Source organism: Nematolebias whitei, chromosome 5 (genome assembly GCF_014905685.2).
Source record: "Nematolebias whitei isolate Nwh7 chromosome 5, NemWhi1, whole genome shotgun sequence".
NCBI classification, from domain to species: domain Eukaryota; kingdom Metazoa; phylum Chordata; class Actinopteri; order Cyprinodontiformes; family Rivulidae; genus Nematolebias; species Nematolebias whitei.
In genome coordinates, this window is record NC_056502.1 from 32,319,213 (window position 1) to 32,339,343 (window position 20,131).

The 20,131-nt window shown below is 41.9% G+C and overlaps 1 protein-coding gene across 1 annotated transcript in view; it reads left to right on the forward strand.

The window, feature by feature from the left end:
• LOC119410376 (ankyrin repeat and IBR domain-containing protein 1) overlaps nt 1-19,384 on the forward strand; it is a 104,922-nt gene extending 85,538 nt beyond the window's left edge. Inside the window, exons 4-5 of the mRNA XM_037677288.1 lie at nt 18,953-19,102; nt 19,152-19,384. Coding sequence (XP_037533216.1) covers nt 18,953-19,102; nt 19,152-19,384 — 383 coding nt within the window. The remainder of the gene's footprint in view (nt 1-18,952; nt 19,103-19,151) is intronic.
• Nucleotides 19,385-20,131: the final 747 nt, after the last annotated feature.

The window sequence follows — 20,131 nt, forward strand, 5'->3', positions numbered from 1 at the left end:
CCCCCCCCCCCCCCCCCCCCCCGGTGCCCTAGATAGCAGCTCTCTGCTCCACACAGAGGGCTGTGGTAGCTCGGTGATCTGTGATTGCATCAGGAAGGGCATACAACGTAAAAATAATTGCCAAGTCTTCGTGTCAATTATTTCGCTGTGGCGATCCCTGAAGAAGGGAGCAGCTGAAAGAAGGAAAAACTTTATTTGAATTGTACCACACACATTTCATTTCCACACTGACAACACTGTTATTGTGCAGCTTCAATGCCGAGCAACACACTCGATCATCTACAATCAGCCTTTTACGTTGTCCAGAGCAGTTAAACATCCTAAAACTGAGACACCATTTATAGACCAGAAACATGTCAGCTACAGCTGAATGGTAAAAACTGACTAAAAGGTTTTCACTGCAGTCTTACTGGTTGGCCTAAAAAACACAGCGATCACGTCAGTTTTTCAGTAGGTTTGAGAATAACGTCTACTGTCATTGAAGACATGGCTGCTCTTCTGTGCTTCCAGCGATGTACAAGTGAACCATGTAGCAGAGATGGTCCACTACCTCTGCTCAGATCCAGCCTGAACACGTTAAATGGGACACAGGAAGTGGCAGTAGTGTCTAATCTTGTGTCTGTAATAACTGTGGGCGGACAGTCATACATCCAGAGTCTGTCGACAGCTGGTATTATTCTCAAAGTGCATGTGGTGTTGAGTTTAATCAAACATCAGTGGGGCATTAGTATTTTGTATCTTATATTTTGTATTATGTGTTAGGTTTTTGTGTCAGTCAGCAGTAAAACTGTTGAACTGAAACAACACTTGGTGGGAAAGCTGTCAAACACAATGCAGCTGACATAATATTTGATAAAAGTGGTATAAAAACAGTTCTTTTCAGGTCCGTACAGTGGCTCCTTCAGCTAATTTGCATGTAACTGACATATTTGCATCTGGGTGTCCAAATACTTCTTTAAAAAGTCTTGATCCAAAATGCTGCTGACAGAGTCTTAACTGAAGTTAATTGGAGAGGTCATATCTCTCCAGTTTTAGTTTCTCTCCATTGGCTCCCTGTCAATTCCAGAATTGAATTCAAAATCTTACTTCTAACCTACAAAGCTCTCAACAACCTAGCTCCATCTTATATTACAGATATTATTATTCCATATTTTCCTAACAGACCACTTCGCTCTCAGACTTCAGGCTTACAATAGAGTTTCCAAAAGCAGAATGGGAGGAAGATCTTTCAGTTATCAGGCTCCTCTCTTGTGGAACCAACTTCCAGTGTTTGTCCATGAGGCTGACACATTGTCCAGTTTTAAGACTGGGCTTAAGAATTTCCTTTTTGATAAATCCTATAACTAAGGTTGCCTTGTTATGATGTCTTAAGCTTAGACTACTAGAGGAAAAATTGACCTCATTTCCTTAAATGAATTGTTAAAACTGATTAGTTTTCATTTGATACTATTTATAGCTTAACATGTGATTCTTGACCTGCCATTGTGTATCTATTCCTACCAAACCTAGCTGGTCAAAGCAGATGGCCGCTTGTCCTGAGCCTGGTTCTGCTAAAGGTTTCTTCCTCATGAGTGAGTATTTCCTTTCCACTGTTGCTTTCGTGCTTGCTCAAGATGAGAGTCTGTGATAGTGTAGGAGTCTCACTGTTTGCAGCCCTGCTCCAAGATGGCTGACCAATTAACAACAGCTGACGGCCATCCACCTGATGAGAAACACCTCTAATTAAGGCTGCAGGCAAGTGCGACCTGATGCTGGAGCAATGAGCCTTATTTGGTATTTATTCCTTCAGCCTGAAACGTGAGTTGAGTAATTAGACTTGCCTTGTTCTTTATGCCCACAGTATCCTGTCTGCTGGAATCCTGTTCCCTTGCCTGTCGTCCACCCACCAGACCTGCTTCGCCTGCTCCCTGTCCGTCAGACCTGTCGAGTTTCTACCCTTCATTCCCCCGCCAGATCTGCCTTGCCCATCCGTCCTGTTCCTTCCTTCTGGAGCACCTCGTGGAACCCACTCCACGCTGTTGTACGGCGCCTCCACCTGTAAGACAAACAAAATAATTATCTTCAACAAATCTTCACCTTAAACTGGACCTACTGACCCTGTTCTCCTTCCTAGGTGCTCCAGAAAACCAGCTTACTATACTTTCACTGTATAATAAACACTGTTACCTTTTCTATGTCTGAGTCTACTTCGTTCTGGTTTTATACTAATCTGGGTTCCGCCAGTCGTTACAGATAGTTAAATTCAAAGCAATCATAATATATTTTAAAATTGTGTGAAGCAGCAGAATTAAACAAATTATGTTAATATATAGGCAGCTTTTTTATGTGATAATTGGATTTTGTCTAAATGTAATGACTTTATGAGTCCCATCCATGAAATGTCTAAAATATAATCCTAAAGAAGGTTTTGAAGCACTTTTCTGAGTACTACCAACAACTAATAATACTTTCCCTGCGCTCTAGCAAAGCTTTTTTCAATACCATCGGGGAAATCCCAATATGCAAATCTGGTTTGAGGTTTCCTCATTCAAAAGGTGTCAAGAAATCCCTACCATAATAACAATAAATAAAAATGGATTCAGACCCATTTGACAGGTTATCCCAAATGGTAAGACAAATCAAAACCTTTCTCTGGCATCGATCATGATATCAAGGAGATTTAACTTCCTGAGACCCGAGCTTGGTTTGGTGTGCATTTTTCTTTCTCCAAGGTACATTAGGACCTAATAAGTTAAGTATCAAAATGTAGATTAAAACAAGCAGTATGCCAATGTCCCCCATCATGCAAGATGTTTAAGTGGGTGGGAGTTACACTGACAACAGAGGGGGTTGTTTTTTAATCGTCCGAGGCAACAGAGTGGCAAACCCTGGCAGGTGGAGGGAGCAATTTTATCCACAACCAGGCACAATGGCAGTGTTGGGGTGGCCAACAGGGGCCTTAGCCACCATAAATTAATCTTTTGCCACCCCAGTCATTTGAGGAAACTATACTGTTGAGCAGTATAAAAACTAGAAATCAAAACCACTAACCAACCAGACCTGTCCTATACGGTAGGTAGCCTTCACTGATGTGTTTCAAGCCAACTTCCTGTTGGAATCTCAGAAGTAGGCTTGAATGAAGGCTACCTATGGTGACGGATCTGGTTGGCAGGCTGCAGACTAAGTCCTCCGGATGGGGGACGAAATGTTTCTCACTTAAAGAAACTGGTCTAGATGGCATGATTTAACCTTTTTTTGTTGCCATCTACCTGGATGATTGAGCTTACAAACCGTTTTCAAAACCGGTAGCTCTCCACGGCTGTGTTGACCGGGAAAGAGTCCACCTCTCCTCGGCAGCATAGGGGCATGTTTCTGCACCATCTGTCAGAAACTGTGGCGGTCTTTTCATGACAAATATACAAATTACTGCTCCTCTTCGGTTAACAACAGATATACCAGATCTTCATGCTCCAAGACAATCTACAATAACATCAGCGAGATCCAACGTCTTACATCTTATGGAAGTATAACCAGGCCTCAGCCGTCTCATGGCTGGCCTGGGAACGCCTTGGAGAAGAGCTTTAAGAGGTGGCTGTAAGAAGAGATGTCTGGACCTCCCTGCTCAAGCTGCTGCCCCCAAAACCCAACTCCAGAACAAGTACAAAATAATGGATGGATGGCTAGTTATGGTCTTTTGCTATCTGTTGTGTTTCGCCCAAAATTGCTCATATTCACATGACCTCACTCCTAAAGACCTTAACTAGCCCTTTAGATTTCCGTTTGTTTACTTGACCTCTCACTGACCCTTTTGGGTCTTGATTCGGGCTATGATCCCTTCCCCTTCATTTTGTATGAAGAAGAAAACCTGCTTTGTGACAACACGTTTCAATCAGAGCTTCGGCTGTGGCGCTGACGCTACATCAGCTTAAATTGTCTTCGGACACGGGAGAATGGTGTAAACCCCGTGCTCGATGGCCTGTCACATGATCGAAACACACAGTAAGTCTCAGTCCACACTTGAAACGTTCCTGTGGGATTAGTGCTGTGGGACAAGATGCCTTTGTTTTGGATTTCAGTCTTACGTTCTATCTGCGCACAAATCATTTGGCAACGACAACACTGCTTTCTGTCCGAACGTAATCAGCCTCGTGGCTCTGACCTGCCTCCATTATTTTCTGCATATCTCTCTACAAACAAAGATAAGACTCATGCTCGCTGCAAATCACCTTTTTCATTACAGTAAATAAGTCTACATTTCCAAGCCTCCAACAATCAGGCCACAATGAGGGTGTGTGTGCGGCGCCAAGCTGTACGTTCACGTCGCACAAAGCTCTTGTGTGTCAGAGACGTGGGTGTGAACGAGAGACGAACCAGAGCTTTCAAGAGGGACGCTCTGAAACTTCCACATTTGTCATGCTTTAAGTGATTTACAAATGAGAGGCATGAGGGCTTTGTGAGGGTTTTTATTCAGAGTGGAGCTTTGTGTGTCTCTGTGCAGCTTATAGACGGAGCTGGAAGTTGTGTTTGTGTCATCAACGCTCGTTACAGAGACACACTCCAGAGGCGCTGCAGTGATGGACGGAGGAGGAAGTTAATGAAGACGACAAATGTTGTCTTCAGAGTTCCCTTTGCTGTTTACAGGACCCAGAGAGGAGTCGAAGAAAAGGCAGAGTTTGAACTGGAGAAACAGTGTCAACGCTGAAGGCTGGACGCCGTCCTGAAACCGAGTGTTCAAGTTGAAAGAAGCAAAATGCAAGCTGAAAATTAAAGGAGAACCCTAGCTAAAATGTTAAAGAGGAAAACCACTGACAAAAAGTGTAGCTAAAAAAATAAATATGTGAAATACTGTCTAAAAGATTATACAAGCTAAATGTTAACTAAAAAGTAAGAAAAAGAAGCAAATGCTAGCTAAAAGGTCCAAGATGCAAACCTATAAGCTTAAAAGAGCAAAACAGTAACTGAAGTAAACCTCTAGCTAAATGGTTAAAGAAGCCAAATCCTAGCTAAAAAAAAGATTATTGCTAGCGAAAAGGTTAAAATAGTAAAACCCTCAAAAAGTTATGAAGTCAAAAAGTTGTTTAGTTTTTTTTTTTGCTGTACAGCACTTTGGTTGGACTTGTTGCTGTTTTAAGTGCTTTATAAATAAAGTTTGGTAATATGCTCGCTGAAAATAAAGAACCAAAACACTAGCTAAAAATTAAAGGAGCAACACATTACATTTTTTTTTTCTCCCTCTATCCTCTGGTGAAACCAGACGTGTTTCCCTATATATGTATAACGTCTGTTTATGTTGCTTTGCTGTGGTAGTTTTTTGATGCCTCAAATCATGCCCTGTCTAGGACACGGCGTGAGAGATCTTTTTTTTTATACCGTCTCTCCTCATGTTTTCTTTCCTTTTCTCATCTAAGCAAAATATTATTCTGAATAAGAATAAGAGAGCCGCGCTATTTAATAGCCGCAGCTTCGTGCACTCCGCCCATCTTTCGGACAACTGTATGTACATATTCTCATTTTATCTCAGTGCAATGTCAATAAAGTTTTTTCTGATTCTGATAAACAATAAATATGTAAAACATTAGCTAAATGGTTAAAGAAGCCAAATGATAGCTAAAACATGAAAGAAGAAAATTGCTAGCTAAAAGAAAAAAAAAACTCAAAAAAGTTCTAGAAACAAAATCCATCCATTCATTATCTTTACCTGCTTCTTCCTTTTTGGGTCACAGGGGTCACTGGTGCCCATATCCAGCCATCATTGTGCACGATCAGGGTACACCCTGGACAGGTCTCCAGTCCATCACAGGGACACAGAGACAAATGAGACAACCATTCACTCTCTCTCACACACCTAGAGACAATTTAGAGTTACCAATCAGTCTAACATGCATGTTTTTGGTCTGTGGGAAGAAACCGGAGTACCTGGAGAAAACCTACACATGCACGGAGAGAACATGCAAACTGCACCAAGAAAGGCCCCTGGACCGGGATTTGAACCGGAGCAACCTGCTTGCTGAGAGGCAGCAGCTCTACCGACTGCGCCACCGTGCTGACCTAGAAACAAAATACTAGCTGAAAATAAAAAAGCAAAATGCTAGCTAAAAAGTTAAAGAAGCAATAAATTAGGTATAAGTTTGCTTTGCTCTTTGTCCTGTGAACCTTTTTCAGAGTCTCTTTCTGCATGTCTTACAAATTGTAAACTATGGATCTGGTCAGATGGTCTCTCAACGCAATTGATCAAATTTTCTCAACAAGAAGACAGGGCGAAGGAGAGCCCTCTTGCCTCGACAGAACAATAGCATTGTCGGTTGAGGATGCTGAAGATACAAAATTGGATTATGATAACAGGAATTCTGCTTTTTGGGAGTTGGTGGTTACCTGGCTTATTGATAAATTTGGAAAACGTCAGCAGCTGTTCTGACCATTGTAAAGCTGCCTGTTATGGAAGGAATGTGCCGTGCGGTCAACACTCAGACTCAAGACGCTTTGCGAGTGAATCTCACTAGCGGGAAGGAATTGATCTTGGAGAAGTTGTGAACTCGACTCAGTGTATGTAATCACAATTTGGCTGTTTGGACTCACCATGAGTTATACTAGCAAGACTGTAAAGACAGACGGAAATTAACAGAGCTCGGCCTGACCCATAACAAATGCTGATATCTGAATCTGGCTCCCCCCACGCTGGCATCAAAAGGCTGACTATCTCAATTTCTCCTGGTCGTTATGGAAACAAGACGCTTTGCTTCCATTCCCCCCCCCCCCCCCCTGCTCCCAAGGACATGGGCCTGTGTAAGAGCTCAACCAAGCCAGCTGATAAACACCACCTCTTATCAGGACTATGGCTGGGGGAGGGAGGGGGCTCAGGACAGTGCTCACGGACTACTCCCCCTGAAATTTTTTTTGGCAGCCTCACACAGTGTTCTGCCCCCTCTTCCCTCATGTTCCCCTTTAGGAGCGCCTCTCAGAGGCTGCGCCTCAGTCAAGCCGTCTACCCAAGTCTGTCTGTTTGTTTGTGGTTCTTCGGATGGGCTGTACTGAAATGTTATTTCGTTGTGCTCTGTGCAATGACAATAAAGCTGATTATGAAAAGACGCAAGCATGAAAGAAGCAACACATTAGCTAAAATATTAATGAAATAAAACACTAACTAAACAGTTAAAGAAGTAAAACTGACAAAAAGCTATAGTGGTTAAAAAGCAGCAGATTAGCTAAAAGGTTAAAGTAGAAAAATCTTTGTGAAAATCTTAAAGAAGCAAAATTATAACTAAAAGTTTAAATATGTTAAGCACTAGCTAAAAGTAGCTAAAATTCAGGTAAAGTAGCAAAGGGCTAACTAAAAGTAACTAAACATAAGCTAAAGGCTAAAATAATCCAAACAATGGTTAAAAGCTAAAAATAGCACATGGCTATGTAAAGTACCTCAAAAGGCTAACTAAAATTTTAAATAGCTGATTAATAGCTAAAAGAAGCAGAATGACAGCTAAAAGTAGTTTATGAAGCTGAAAACCGAAGCAGATATTAAAGAGAAGAATGTTTCTAAAGGAACTGAAGACATTAAGTCTGTTTCTACGGGGAAAATGTTTGTAACTAAAGTTAAATATTATAAAAGTATAAAAGTTTCAGAAAGTAAAACTCTCAGAAACTATCTGCTGATGAGCTGAAAGTCAAACAGCTGAAACGGAAAGTCTGCAGGAGTTAAATTGTTCAGAAACCTACAGAAAAAAACCAGATGCTGAATTAGTTATTATATGAATAAAGATGGAAATTTTTTTTTTAATCAAACACAATGTTTGTTGTTAGTTTGTTTTAAAATACAAACATGGTTAAAAAAAAAATGCCCTGACTTTTTTTTTTTTCCTCTTTGACTCATTTCTGACGGTTCTGAGTGGTTTCTTCACACCAGGCAGCTCTTGAATGAAGATGAGAGGAAAGAGAAAAATAAAGACAGAGGAAGAGGAGGAGGGACAATTTAAAACTACCATCCCCCCCACCCCTTCTCCTCGCCAGAACAAAAATGCACGCCTTGTTATTTCCTCCCTCGCTTTCCTACAAGGCTTGTGTTGTTTTCTTAAACTTCTGATTTCCATGTGAAATGCCATAGATGCTTTAAATGCGGTTTATTTTTGGTGTTTGTAGATTTGGGTAAAGTTGTTGACAACGTTGCCTCTCTAGGCAACAGGTTTCTTGCTAAAAAGCAGGTTTCTCTTTCTGGTGAAATGACTCACTTCAGGTTAAAATTTCCATTCTTTTTAGCAGCTTACACGAGAAAGAAGTGTCATCACAGAGGCTTAACTGGAGTTAGTGGGAGAGATCATATTTCTCCAGTTTTAGCTTCTCTCCATTGGCTCCGTCAAATCCAGAATAGAATTCAAAATCTTACTTCTAACCTACAAAGCTCTCAACAACCTAGCTCCATCTTATATTACAGATCTCATTGTTCCATATTTTCCTAACAGAGCACTTCACTCTCAGACTGCAGGTTTACTTGTGGTTCCTAGAATTTACAAAAACAGAATGGGAGGCAGATCTTTCAGTTATCAGGCTCCTCTCTTGTGGAACCAACTTCCAATCTCTGTCCGTGAGGCTGACACATGATCCAGTTTTAAAACTGGGCTTAAGACTTTCCTTTTTGATAAATCCTATAGTTAGGGTCGGCTTGGGTTTCCTGAGCTGTCCCTTAGTTATGCTGCTATAGGTTTAGACTGCTGGAGGACAAACTGACCACAATTTTTCACTCTACTACTGTCTTTACTTACTCTGCTCAACCTGTTATGTATTTGTAATTATTTTTTCTATCCTTAACATGTGTCTTTTTGTCTTTCAGATACACCTGGACCTAAACCTGGACCTACCATTCTGTGTTCGTCTGTCTCTCCTTCCTGTCCTCTCAACCAGCTGGTCAAAGCAGATGACCGCTTGTCCTGAGCCTGGTTCTGCTGGAGGTTTCTTCCTTTTAAAAGGGAGTTTTTCTTTCCACTGTTACCATTGTGCTTGCTCAGGATGGGAGACTGCAACGAAGCCAAGATTCAACTTGTCTGCTGGATTCCTTAGATAGAGAACTTTACTAATTGGCTTTTATGTTTGTGAATGTTCCTGTTCAGTGCCCTGAGACAACTTTGTTGTGATTTGGTGCTATATAAATAAACTGAATTGAATCACCAGTTGGGAGGTGTGTTGGGTTGATCCGGGTCAGGGTTGTGAGGCAGGATGCTCCTGGCTGGTTTACGTTGTTTCCAGCTCCTTCTCCACTCATCACTAGAGCAAAGTAGAACTAGAAGAAGCTAATTACGTCAGTTCCAGAATTGGGGGGCAAAACAAATAACAGCTATCTGAGGCATAAGTGACACACACACACACACACACACACACACTGGATATAATTAGCAAAATCAAGATAAGTGGAGAGCATTACAAAACGTCTGTTCTGTGAGCCCTGTTTGCGTCACAGTAAACCTATCTTTCACAATTGCACGTAAGCGCACAGAAAATTTGAGTTGAGGGTTCAGAGTCTGTCTCCTGGACCTGTTGTCTCCTCAGCCCAACAATGAACAAGCTGTATGCCAACTCTTGCGAGTGGAGGGATCAATTTTGTCTGCTTCCAGGTGTAACGGTGAAGCCATTGGGTGGCCAGTGGTGACCTGTTTGCAACTAGGGAGGCTAGTTTACACCTACTGTATATATGGTGGTGGTGGCCATCTTGGATTTTGAGGTTGAGACCTAATTTTCAATAGGGACCTTTCTTGGGTCTAGATGAAGCTACACACTAAAATGGAAGACAACACCTCACGTATTTTTCAAGTTATCCAGCTCAGATGAACTGGGCAGATGTACAGAGAGTATTTCCAAGTCCCCTCCTTGCTCTGGGTCTAGGGTTGGGCATAGTTTGAATTTCAATGAATCCAGTTCCTATGGATTCCCGATTCTGATTCTTTTTAGAGGCGGGTTTAAAAAAAAAAAAAAAAAAGTCACGTTATAAATGAGCTATGGTAGCTACCCAGAATTCTTTTTGGATTAAATTATTTTAACTTTTATTTGAATTTTAATTATATGAATTTTTTACTTTGTTAAATTTACTATGAATTTCTCACGGGGCTATTTTCAACCAGTATATAAATATCAAATTTATGAACTTCAATATGTTGTGAATTTTCTTTTCACTGGGATACACTTTCACAAGAGCTTTATGTTTGAAAACCTCATGGAAACACATTTCCACATGTCCAGTGTGTGATGCTGCAACCATGTTACTGAGCTATGGGCTAACCTGCTGCAGAATATCATCATCATTATTATCATTATTATACACAAGAACAACTTGTACAACACAGTCCAGATTAGCACCAGGCACAGTATAAAATCAGAAACTGTTCTTGTTGAGGAAAATGATCATATCTGCTTCTCAGGCAGTATGTGTGAACGATCTGGACAGACAGTGACTCCTGCAGTGGCGAACACGTTTGCTGGGTGTAGAACAAGCTTGAACCATAAATATGAGAAAGCAAGATCTGACAGCAAAGGATAAGTCTTGTGTTGGTTCCACCACCAGCAGCAGGTCCTCAGACAGAATGGCTGGTGGAATGTCCTTGTACATCTGCAGCCTCTCTCCACTTGTTTCTTCACGGACCTGTGACATTACGTTCTGTGCCTCTTCCTCAGCTAAAAGCTCCTCCAGTGGAGACTTTCTGGACAGATTGCAGGGAGGTGGTTCCTAAACAAACCAGTTCATTAGTATTATCACTAAAAAGGGATTATTAAAAAGGTATGATCGTTAAGATTGAGAATCTCTATACGTTCAGCTATACTTTCCTCCTCATCCTCCACTCCCTCATTCTCAGGCCTTTCCTCAGACTGCATGGTGACCCCATCATCTCCACAGTCTTCCTCTGTTGACCACAAAGAACATTACTAGTATTTAGATTTTAATAGCAGAAAAGGACAGTTGTGCATGAATGACATTTCACCTGCCCAATCAGCTTTCTCTGGATCTGCTCCCAGACACGTCATCCATCTTCTGTTTAAAGCTCAGAGCAGCTCTGTAACGAACCACCTAACGGTTGGACCAAAATCACTACACAAAAGTCAAAATTAAATTTATTTTCAAGGTGAAGTATAGCAGATTGGACCAGTTCTGGTACTGGTTTTGGGTTCTGGTTCCGGATCAGGAACGAGTCTGAGACAGAGATCGGTTAGTGGTCGTGCAGGAGATAATGGAGAGCAAAAGTCAGAATGAGGAGGACCACTAACCATCTCAGATGAGCTTGGGGGTTCTGAAGACTGACGACTGATCCGGATTGCTGCAGGAGAGGCTGAGTCTGGTGAGGGGCCGCAGCGACAGGTGGGTGGTGAGTCCGTTGAGCGAAGAGACGTGGTCACACAGGCCTGGGTCCAAAACCGGAGAGCAGAAGACAGGAGGTACCAGAGGAGAAGACGAGGAGGCGTTGTCGTGCAGGCGATGGTCAAAACCGAAGGCAGAAGACATGATAATCCAAAAGGGTCGAGCGAGAGGCGATGTCCAGGTAAGTCGTGGGTCCAGGAGCCGGGAGGTCAAGCCAAGAAGGGAGGACAGGAACCAGGAGTGGGACAGGAACAAGGAGACAGGTAAACTATGACAAGGGGACACAAAGGTTATTGGGAAACAAGGCAGGATCATAAACGCGAGGTATTTACTTGCAGAGAACTGTTTTCAACTACCGGGCATCGAAGAGGAGAAAGAGTGCAGTTTTTAAAGGGTGAGAGAGACAGGTGCAGCCAGTTGAGTCTAATCAGCTGCTGCAGTGAAGACAAAACTAAACAACCGTGACATCATCCTCAACCAGCATGCAAAGAAGACAAACTAAAACACACGTATATAAATAAACATTGAGCGGACAGAATAAATGAAACTTACAGTAAAGATCTTTTGCAAACTATAAAGGGTGATCAGGGTGACAGAAAATATAATCTATGGAACATGATTTGTGACAAGCTCTGTAGGTACAGTGGACTTCTCCACCTTATACCAAGATGGGATTAACTTATTTGACAAGTGGTCCATGGTAGGTGATGTGTAATGATTTTCACCATGTCCCTGCAAACACACACTACCTAGCCAAAAAAAAGGTGCCACCAAAAACAAACGTCACACACTAATATTTCGTTGGACCGCCTTTAGCTTTGATTACATCATGCATTCACTGTGTTGTTGTTTCAATAAGCTTCTGTAATGTCACAAGATCTATTTCCATCCAGTGTTGCATTAATTTTTCACCAAGATCTTTCATTAATGACAAGACACTAGGCATGATGGGTGCATCACTTCACCTGCCTCTCTTCTTACCCTGATGCACCCATCAATCTGGAACAGGGTAAATCTGAACTCATCAGACCACATGACCTTCTTCCATTGCTCCAGAGTCCAATCTTTATGCTTCCTAGCAAATTGAAGCCTTTTTTCCAGTTAGTCTCACTGATTAGTGGTTTTCTTAAGGCTGCACAGCTGTTCAATCCCAATCCCCTGAGTTCCCTTCACATTGTGCATGTGGAAATGCTCTTACTTTTACTATTAAACACAGCCCTGAGTGTTACTGTTGTTTTTCTTCGATTTGATTTCACCAAACGTTTAAGTGATCGCCGATCACAGTCATTCAGGATTTTTTTCCGGCCACATTTCTTCCTCGAAGACGATAGGTCTCCACTATCCTTCCAGTTTTTAATAATGCGTTGGACAGTTCTTAACCCGATTTTAGTAGTTTCTGCAGTCTCCTTAGATGTTCTCCTTAGATGTTTTCTCTGCTTGATGCCAATGATTTGACCCTTCTCAAACAGACTGACATCTTTTCCACGACCACACGATGTGTGTTTCGACATGGTTGTTTAAGAAATGAGAAGCAACTCATTGCACCAGTTGGGTTAAATAACTTGTTGCAGCTGAAAGATAATCGCCCATGCAGTAATTATCCAATACGAGGCTCATACCTGTTTGCTTAGTTAAATCCAGGTGGCAACTTTTTTTTGACCATGCAGTGTATAAACAAACATATCCCTGTTGTGTTACTGTAACGTTAGCTTAAGATGGACCATTAATTAGCTTAGCTCTATTGTTATTGCCTAACTAACCTAAATGTTGGTGATTCCACATCTGAAAAGGGATGCAACCTTTTCGCAATATATGCTGCAACCTTTCTGTGGCACTCTTCGTTCAGTTAGTTGGACCGACGTATTTCCCTTGGACACTATGGTGAATGGCGGAGCACATCAGATGGTTTGTCTATGAAAAAATACATGCGCTAACATTAGCATGGTGTTTGCATTTGAGTTAGCCTTCCGTTTTAAGTTGAGTATAACTTGTTAGCTGCCTTAATGTTGGTATGAGACCTAGTTTATAGTTTTACTTACCTGATTCTGAATTTTCGGAGCTGGAGGAGGAGGCAGTGAAAATAGTCCGGCGGAGCGCTTCAAGGATGGGCCACACTTCTACACCATGAACCCGGAAGTGTTGGTCGTGCACCCTCCTTTGCATGAAATAAGGTTACTGCAAGTGCTGCACTGAGCTGACTGGTCATTTTAAAAAAGTTAAGCCACGCTTCTGATCACAGCCTCTCACTGTCCATGTATGCAAACATTTCTGGTGGATTCTTCTTCGTTGGTGTTCGGCGGACGGCTTCTACTTCCGGTCGGCGTAGTAGGCATCGAAAGTAGGAATCGAAAATAAATAATTCGAACAATTCAGGGAAAACCAAACACTTGGTCTCGGTTCCAACTGATTCTCAATACTCGATGCCCAACCCTATCTGGGACAGGGGACAATAAGCAAAAGACCATGGAAAGATGTTTAAAATCTTCATACGGACAGTAAGAAAATCACATTATATGAAGAGTGTAAAAGTGTGAAGTAAAATGAATTACCAGAGGTTCCTTCACACTGGGTAACGCAAGCAAATTTTGAAAACCTCCTTTGGTTTGAAGGCAACCATGATGCTGCTTTGCTCTTTGTCTTCACCAAAAAGGTTTTTCTTGCTATTTTCAGCATTTTGTTGCTTGTCTGAACCCTCACCTTGCTCTGTAGCAGTTTTCCCACTGTCTAGTAGTCTCACCACGACTTGCTTTGACTCTATTCAAGTCAGCACGGTCTTTGTGTCTTTTGATATAACTGGAGTTATATTGCTGGGATCGTCATAGCGCATCCGCCTGAAACTTCTGCAATGTTATTTTCTATCTGAGGCAAACACAGCACAGCAATGGGGAAATAAGTAAAGTCACAAAACACTCACCATCTTTTGCCACAGTTTCCAAAAATGTTGTGGTCTAATTGAGAACAGCTTCCCTCTTCCTATCCGAGACTATAAATTTAGTCAATTTGATGAAGCTCTGTCTAAATTCTATCATTAGCCAACAAGTGCACAATCATCTGCACCTCTTCATAGAACCATGATATTGGTTTACATGTTTAAGTCTCTCTCTGGCCAATCAATGGCCCGCAGTCTGCTGATGTCAAATATTTAGCTCAATAAACAACTACTTGCTACTTTTACTACTATTCCTACTTTGTGGTTTTTCACTTATCATGGGACTTCAGGGTACGTATCCCCCGCAATAAATGAGGGACTACTGTATAAGGTAAAGAGTATTGGTCCAAGCACTGAACCCTTAGGAACTCTATGAATAAAATTGTATGATGATGTGTCATTATTTACATTTACAAATTGGAATCTATCAGATAGATATGATTTAAACCAATTTAGAGCCATTCCTATAATTCTAATAACATATACATGTCCCTGTAGACTTTCTCTGTAACTTTCCCCAGTGCAGATTCAGTGCTGTGGTGAGCTCTAAACCCAGACTGAAACTCTTCAAATACATTATTTCTTTGCAGATGATCATGTAACTGACCTGCAACTATTTTCTCCAGAATTTTTTAGATGAAAGTTAGATTAGATATGGGTCTATAATTGGCTAGGATTCCTGAGTCAAGGTTATGGTTCTTAAGTAAAGGTTTAATCACATCAATCTTAAATTATTGTGGTACAGTTTATTAGAGACAAATTAAGCAGATCCAAGATGTGGTTATTAATTAAGGGAAATACATATTTAAATAGCCTGGTGGGATGGGATCTAGCAGACATGTGGATGGTTTAGATTAAGCTATTATTTTTGACAAATCATTGAGCTCAACAAGCCAAAACAGTCCAACCATAAATTAGATTCTAGTGACATTTTCAAAGTTGTCTCATCTGACACAGAACCAGAGGTGATACTAGAAGTGTTGGTTTGAATTTTTTCCCTAATTGAAATAATTTTATTTATAAAGAGTCTTATGATGTCATCACTAGTTACAGTTGTAGAGATACATGAATCAACAGAGATAGGGTTTTTCATTAGATTAGCTATGGTACTGAAAAGGAACCTGAGGTTATTTGTATTCTCATCAAATAAAGATGAATAATATAAAGTTTCTAGCTTTATGGAGAGCTTTTTTATATGTTATCAGGCTACCTCTCCAAGATAAGTAAAATTCTTCAATGTTAGTGGAACACTATTTTCTTTCCTGGTTTCTAGATGTCTGTTTTAAAGTATGTAACTCAGAATTGAACCAAGGAGCCAGTCTCCTCTGATTGATTACTTTCTTTTTCAGCGAAGCAGCTTGATCCAGTGAAGTTTGCAAAGAAATTTTAAATTATCAACCAAATGATCTAAGTCGCAGCACGGTGGCGCAACTGGTAGAGCTGCTGCCTCTCAGCGAGCAGGTCCTTGGTTCAAACCCCGGTCCAGGGGCCTTCTGGGTGGAGTTTGCATGTTCTCTCCGTGCATGCGTGGGTTTTCTCCAGGTACTCCTGTTTCCTCCCACAGACCAAAAACATGCATGTTAGGCTGATTGGTAACTCTAAATTGTCCCTAGGTGTGAGTGAGAGAGTGAATGGTTGTTTGTCTCGTTTGTCTCTATGTGGTCCTGTGATGGACTGGAGACCCGTCCAGGGTGTACCCCGCCCCTCGCACAGTGATTGCTGGACATGGGCACCGGTGACCCCCGTGACCCAAAATGGAACAAGCGGGTAAAGATAATGGATGGATGGATGGATGATCTAAGTCACTGCTCTCTGATGTATTACTTTGCAAAATGGAGGAAAACATTGGAAGAGAATCTTTAAATTTGGTTACGGTGTTTTCTGATAAGCACCTGCTAAGATAAAATTTACTCTCCGTGACTGTGTAGTCATTTAATGTAAACTCAAAGGTAATTAAAGAATGATCAGACAGAACAGGATTTTGGGGATATATTACTAAGTCATTAATCTCTATGCCGTAAGTAAGAACCAGGTCGAGGGTGTGATGATGAGAATGGGTAGATGTTCGGGTATTTTGGTAAAACCAATTGACTCCATTAAATTTTAAAGTCTATGCTTGATCACTTTCAACATCTACAAGAATATTGAAATCACCCATTATCTGGAGGTGTAGATGTCTGTGATGGTGGGGAGACTGACTCCAACAGTCTTCTGTGCAGCCTTCATCACTCTCTGCAGAGCTTTCCTTTCTGCAGCTGTGCAGCCTTCATCACTCTCTGCAGAGCTTTCCTTTCTGCAGCTGTGCAGCCCCCGTGCCCCCAATGTAGGTTTTCTTCAGAACACTCCAGAACCAGTTTCATATAATGAGAGGCGACTATGCTCCTAATATCCCCACAGAAGATCTCACCAAGACACTGCCAAGACCATCCATGTTATAGTGAAATAATTTGTGAAATGATTCATCTGCAGCTGATTTCTTTGGATGAAAAAATATTGTTTTTTATAAATGTAGGTTTGACTTTTTTACGCTCATTGAAAGGCAAGCACATTCTTGTATAGTGTCCATCTGTACACCCGTCCATGAACTTCCCCTTGCCTGCCCAAAACTTCTGAGTCGCTCAAGTTTATTTACTGAAATTTCAGAAATGTGTGCATCATCTCTAGTCTGAGTGTTGCGTACACCATTTGTTACCTCAGCTCTAAGGTCAGGGTCACAAATCCAGGTCAAAGGTTAAGCAAGATCTTTTCTTATCTGGGCCATAACTTCTGATCTGCTCAAGATAAGTTAAAGAAACTTGATACACATTTGTACTGCATAATATTTCCCCCATCCTAGCTTTAAGGTCAAAGTCACAAATCAAGGTCAAAGGTTAAACAACGTGTGTTAAACAAGATCTGTGCTTGTCCGGGCCATTGCTATAGATTGCTGTGTTATAGTTTGTCGACAGGTGCATAATGTGCCATATGTGGCACTTGTTTATTTTGGGGGACAAAACCTTGCCAAGAGTGCAGCTCATCAATATAAATGCTGATAGATTCTCCGCTTTTGGAAAAGCTATTCTAGTTAAATTACCTAATGAGGGCTTTAAGAATCAAATTTAGATTTTGTCAAAATTTACACATTTTCCAGAAACTCACAAGCTGTTCACAGAATAGAACCAGCAGTAAAACTATGTTTACAGCTGATAAAGACCCTCCTGTATGAAGCTGAATTAAAACCAAATGTGTGCATGTTACTGACTGAGAAATAAAGGCTGAACTGATGATGGTGGGAGACTGTGGAGGTGGGAGTGATAGTGAGTCGGTGAGAAGAGCATTGGCTGTGTGGGTGTGGAGGCAGGTTTTCAGATCTAACTTGAACTCCAGTACTTTGAATTTTGGAAGTAACTTCAGAGCAGAAATAATGGAGCCTGGAGCACAAGTTGTCAAGTATTGGATAGTTGAGGTTTTTTTTAGTTGTTGTTGTTTGTTTTTTTACTTTCCAAACTAAACCTGAAAATTTTCTGTTTAAAAGCAGGAAATTGAGCACAGTACTGGTTTTGATCCAACAAAGATCCGTTTGTAAACCGAATTCAGCGCAATTATTGATCTGAGTTCCCGACGAGTCTCTAAACAAGTCACTTGTTTTTAATTTGCCCTACAGATGAATCAGAATGTGTTTAATTGAAATGCACCAAACAGAAGTTCATTAAAGAGATAATTCAGGTCCTTTAAAGTATGGTACAACAGAATACCAACATTCAATTTCTTCCCTGCTGTTTTCTTCAATCCAGTTGTTGGGTCAGTTTGACCAGACTGATGAGCTAACAGCTAGTCTGACCAAAGTTTTAACCAAGACCAAGTTTTGAAGAGTAATAAATAGACTGACAAAGTACCTGGGTGACTGGTCTCGTCTGTATTTTTCGTGATCTCTCTGGTGTGACGTCATTGGTGCCAAACAAAAGATTGCAAACAAAAAGTAAATAGCAGTAAATCTAAACCTGTGATCTATTAATAGTTTTATACCAATTATTCACTTATTTTCATCTGGTAAGGTTATTTTAAACCCAAACTGCCCATATATTAAGTAGTGTGAGAGTACCATCTGCTGCAGCTTTCCTCTTTAAGATGGCTGTTAATCAGCATCACCTGACGGTCATCTTCCTGATGAGATTCCACTCTACTTAAGGCTGCAGTTGGATGTTACTCGTCGCCGGAGCATTAGCCACTAATGGTACACTTTGTCTCTGGCCTGTTTGTCTCTGGTACAAAATACTAAAACCTTCTCTTATGTTACAGTGTACCTGCCTCCTTGGATCCTGTCATGCCTTAGTCCTCCTCAGTTCCTGTCGTGCCTTGGTTCTCCTCAGTTCCTGTCATGACTTGGTCCTCCTTCAGTTCCACTCCTTGGTCCTAGTCGTGCCTTGGCTCCCCTTCAGTCCCTCTCCTGGTTCCTCGTGCCTTGCCTTCCAGCCACAAGCCTGTTCGCCTTCACTCCTGGAGCCCTCTTTGGATCCCCCTCGACCATCCTCCAAACTGTAAGACAGAACCATTGGAATCAATATCATCCCCTTCTATTCTCCAGCCTGAACCACCTGACCCTCTCCTTCCTCCTCAGGGCTCCAGCTGTTCGAGGGCTGTTCACTGTATATAAATAAACACTGTCAATTTGTATATCTGAGTCTTGCCTCGTTTTTGTGGTCTCATATCACTCTGGTTTCCCCGTGTCGTAACAGAAATGCTCCAGCCAAATAAGACCCAGAACGAGACCATGTATGAGCAAGCTCATTCTTCCCAGGTGGAGCGCATTAGTAATTTGGAGGAGATGCTCCAACAAGTCCTCACTCAACAGATCACCTCCCAGAAAAACATGCAGAAGCTCGGAGGTATGGTCTTCTCCATAAATCAAAAAGCTCACCTCTCCTTCTCGTGCAGCTTCCTCCTCTTCTTCAACATCGAGTCCTCCTAGAACGAAACCTGTCCCCATCACCTCGTCGCAACAGGTAATGGTCAAACCCTCTGAATACTTCTCAGGAGACCCTGATCATTTCGGGGAATTCCTCCTCCGGTGTAAACTGGTATTCAAGAGAGCTCCCCAACTCTACGCTACAAGTTTCACCAAAATCACCTACTTCGTCAGTCAACTCAAGGGCGATGCTCTCAAGTGAGCCAATTCATATTTACACTCCCACGAACTTGAGTCTGTCCCTGGTGGTCATCCACGAACTTGGTGGTGGACACCCCGGGTTAGGGAGGCTGTCAAGCTGAAGAAGGAGTTGGGAGTTGGACTCCGCCAGGGCTGCCCGTTGTCACTGATTCTGTTCATAACTTTTATGGACAGAATTTCTTGGTGCAGTCATCTGGTGGAGGGTTTCCGGTTCGGTGGCCTCAGGATTCCATCTCTGCTCTTTGCAGATGATGCGGTCCTGTTGGCATCATCGTGCCGTGATCTTCAGCTCTCGCTGGAGTGGTTTGCAGCTGAGTGTGAAGCGGCTGGGATGAGAATCAGCACCTGCAAATCTAAGGCTATGGTATGGCTATGGTGGAAATTAGAGTTGTATTCGGGTTAAAAAAAATCAGACCCGACCCGGCCCCAGCCTGTAGCCATCATTTCCGAGCCCCAGCCGATCAGAAGAATTAACAGTAATTACAGGTCCGAACTCAACCCCCCCCCCCCCCCCCCCGGCATTTTTTTATTAAACTTTGACTGCTTGGATTAACAGTCAGCTGACGCTGAGTAAAGGGGGCAGAAGATCGGAGCTGAGGAAGTGTTTGTCCTTTCATTGTTGTCAAAGCACATTAAATGCTTCCCCTGCTTCTGCCTGTATCCTGCTCTGACAAGTCAGATATTTTGTGATCTCACCTGCTTGGGTCATCAGCCACGCGCGTTCGCTGAGTGCAGCAGCTGAATGAAC